This window comes from Macrobrachium rosenbergii, chromosome 6 (genome assembly GCF_040412425.1).
Source record: "Macrobrachium rosenbergii isolate ZJJX-2024 chromosome 6, ASM4041242v1, whole genome shotgun sequence".
Taxonomy (NCBI): Eukaryota; Metazoa; Arthropoda; class Malacostraca; order Decapoda; family Palaemonidae; genus Macrobrachium; species Macrobrachium rosenbergii.
Genome location: NC_089746.1, coordinates 47,914,012 through 47,916,511, shown reverse-complemented (window position 1 = coordinate 47,916,511; position 2,500 = coordinate 47,914,012). Strand labels below are relative to the sequence as shown.

The 2,500-nt window shown below is 40.7% G+C and overlaps 1 protein-coding gene across 2 annotated transcripts in view; it reads left to right on the top strand.

Annotated features, from left to right (window-relative positions):
* LOC136839523 (tubulin alpha-1D chain-like) overlaps window positions 1-2,266 on the top strand; it is a 16,706-nt gene extending 14,440 nt beyond the window's left edge. For both annotated transcript variants that reach the window (XM_067105737.1, XM_067105738.1), the window contains exons 4-5: window positions 452-580; window positions 916-2,266. In XM_067105737.1, the coding sequence (XP_066961838.1) occupies window positions 452-580; window positions 916-1,737 (951 nt within the window). In that variant the 3' untranslated portion in view covers window positions 1,738-2,266. The remainder of the gene's footprint in view (window positions 1-451; window positions 581-915) is intronic.
* The last annotated feature ends 234 nt before the right edge of the window (window positions 2,267-2,500 follow it).

Here is a 2,500-nt window from a genome sequence, read left to right as displayed (position 1 = left end):
ACCTGCTCAATTCTCCTTCTCAGTCAGATTGAGAGGGAGAATCGAGCAGGTTCTCGAAAGCTCATATGTATGTGTATATATATATATATATATATATATATATATATATATATATATATATATATATATATATATATATATATATATATATATATATATATATATATATACGTATTTAATATATTGTTGGATTACAGTAAAAGACATTCATATATATATGTATATATTACACCTACACCATTGTTGATTTCGTCGGCACTTTAGTGACTCATGCTATTGTGAGATATTTATGAATAATAATAATAATAATAATAATAATAATAATAATAATAATTATTATTATTATTATTATTATTATTATTATTATTATTATTGTTGTTACTATTATTATTTGTTTCTGTGATTTCCTATAATCATTAGATATAAATTAAGGAGTGTAATGTCTTTCTAGGGCTTCCTAATCTTCCACTCCTTCGGCGGTGGGACCGGATCAGGATTCACATCCCTGTTGATGGAACGTCTCTCAGTCGACTACGGCAAAAAGAGCAAGCTCGAATTCGCCATCTATCCTGCCCCTCAGGTAATGCGTCTCTCTCTCTCTCTCTCTCTCTCTCTCTCTCTCTCTCTCTCTCTCTCTTGCAAACTGGCATCATTCACTCCAAGAGTTATTGGGTTTCATTGTTGCCCATGGATGTTCATACTACTTTAAAAAATAAAGTCACTGTTGCTCAAAGAAATGGGCAATTTCTTACCTAGAAAATCAGTTTGTTTAGATAATGAGATTATTGTTAATTACAGTAATTGATAAAACTGTTAGATAATCCGTTAATCAATGCTACTGTTAATCAATGCTACTTTTAATCAATGCTGCTTTTAATCAGTGCTACTGTTAATCAATACTACTGTTACTCCCAGGTCGCGACGGCCGTCGTAGAACCCTACAACTCGATCCTGACCACCCACACCACCCTCGAGCACTCGGACTGCGCCTTCATGGTGGACAACGAAGCCATCTACGACATCTGCAGGAGAAACCTAGACATCGAGAGGCCCACCTACACCAACCTGAACCGTCTCATCGGCCAGATCGTGTCCTCCATCACCGCCTCCCTCAGGTTCGACGGCGCCCTGAACGTCGACCTGACCGAATTCCAGACCAACTTGGTTCCCTACCCTCGCATCCACTTCCCCCTCGTCACCTACGCTCCCGTTATCTCGGCCGAAAAGGCCTACCACGAGCAGCTCTCCGTGGCTGAAATCACCAACGCCTGCTTCGAGCCAGCCAACCAGATGGTCAAGTGTGACCCCCGCCACGGCAAGTACATGGCGTGCTGTCTGCTCTTCAGAGGGGACGTCGTGCCCAAAGACGTGAACGCGGCCATAGCGTCCATCAAGACCAAGAGGACCATCCAGTTCGTTGACTGGTGTCCCACAGGGTTCAAAGTGGGTATCAACTACCAGCCCCCTACCTCTGTTCCTGGTGGAGACTTGGCGAAGGTATCAAGGGCCGTGTGTATGCTGTCCAACACCACTGCCATCGCTGAGGCCTGGGCACGACTCGACCACAAATTCGACCTGATGTATGCCAAGAGAGCCTTCGTCCACTGGTACGTGGGAGAAGGTATGGAAGAAGGAGAGTTCACAGAAGCCCGGGAGGACTTGGCTGCTTTAGAGAAAGATTACGAAGAAGTTGGCATGGACTCCGTAGAGGACGAGGGCGCTGATAACGAATATTAGGAATATCGAAGTTGTTGTTAAATCTCCTGTGAATATCAGAGAATGGACATGATTCGATATGAACTGAGTAGACCTAATCATCCCATACTCAGTTTCTCAGATTTTTTATTTGCTCATAAAAAGAGAGTTAATTGTTTTTATAGGATCAGTCAAAGAGGGCTACAGCCTATTATTCTTTAAATATTTCTAAAGGAATGGAAAGGGTATCCTGAATCTAAAAATCTATATCAGCATTGCTAAAAGATGCTTCTGATGTGCTTGCCTTACCCTTATCAGTGGACTATTTTCCCGCCTAAGTCCATACGCTTTGGAAATCAAGGGAGCTTTTGTGTTTATTAAGCAAGCTGAAGGTGACATTGGTCAGTGAGGAAGAAAATACTGCCTGGAGAAATCTTAAGCAAGGGTGTCCCTGATATTCTCAAAAGGAAATTGCAGCCATGCCAACAAGGGGAACAGCATTTGAATTTCGTCACAAGTGTTTTCTACAAGTTTCACAGGTCAAGGCTGAAATAAAGATTCATAACAGTTATATATCTTTGCAATGAACCTTCTTGATAATGTTGAAGAACTAGATTAATCATAATATAATTCTACCTATTTATTCTTATCTCATCTAGCTATCTATCTACCCATCTATTTAATCATTCTTTAAAGACACCTTGTACCTATCATAGGCAGGATTTAAAACGGTACCAGATTCAATATGCATTACTAACACTAGATGTGAGGTTACAAGCCTCATGTTTCTGTTCCTTTCCTGTAC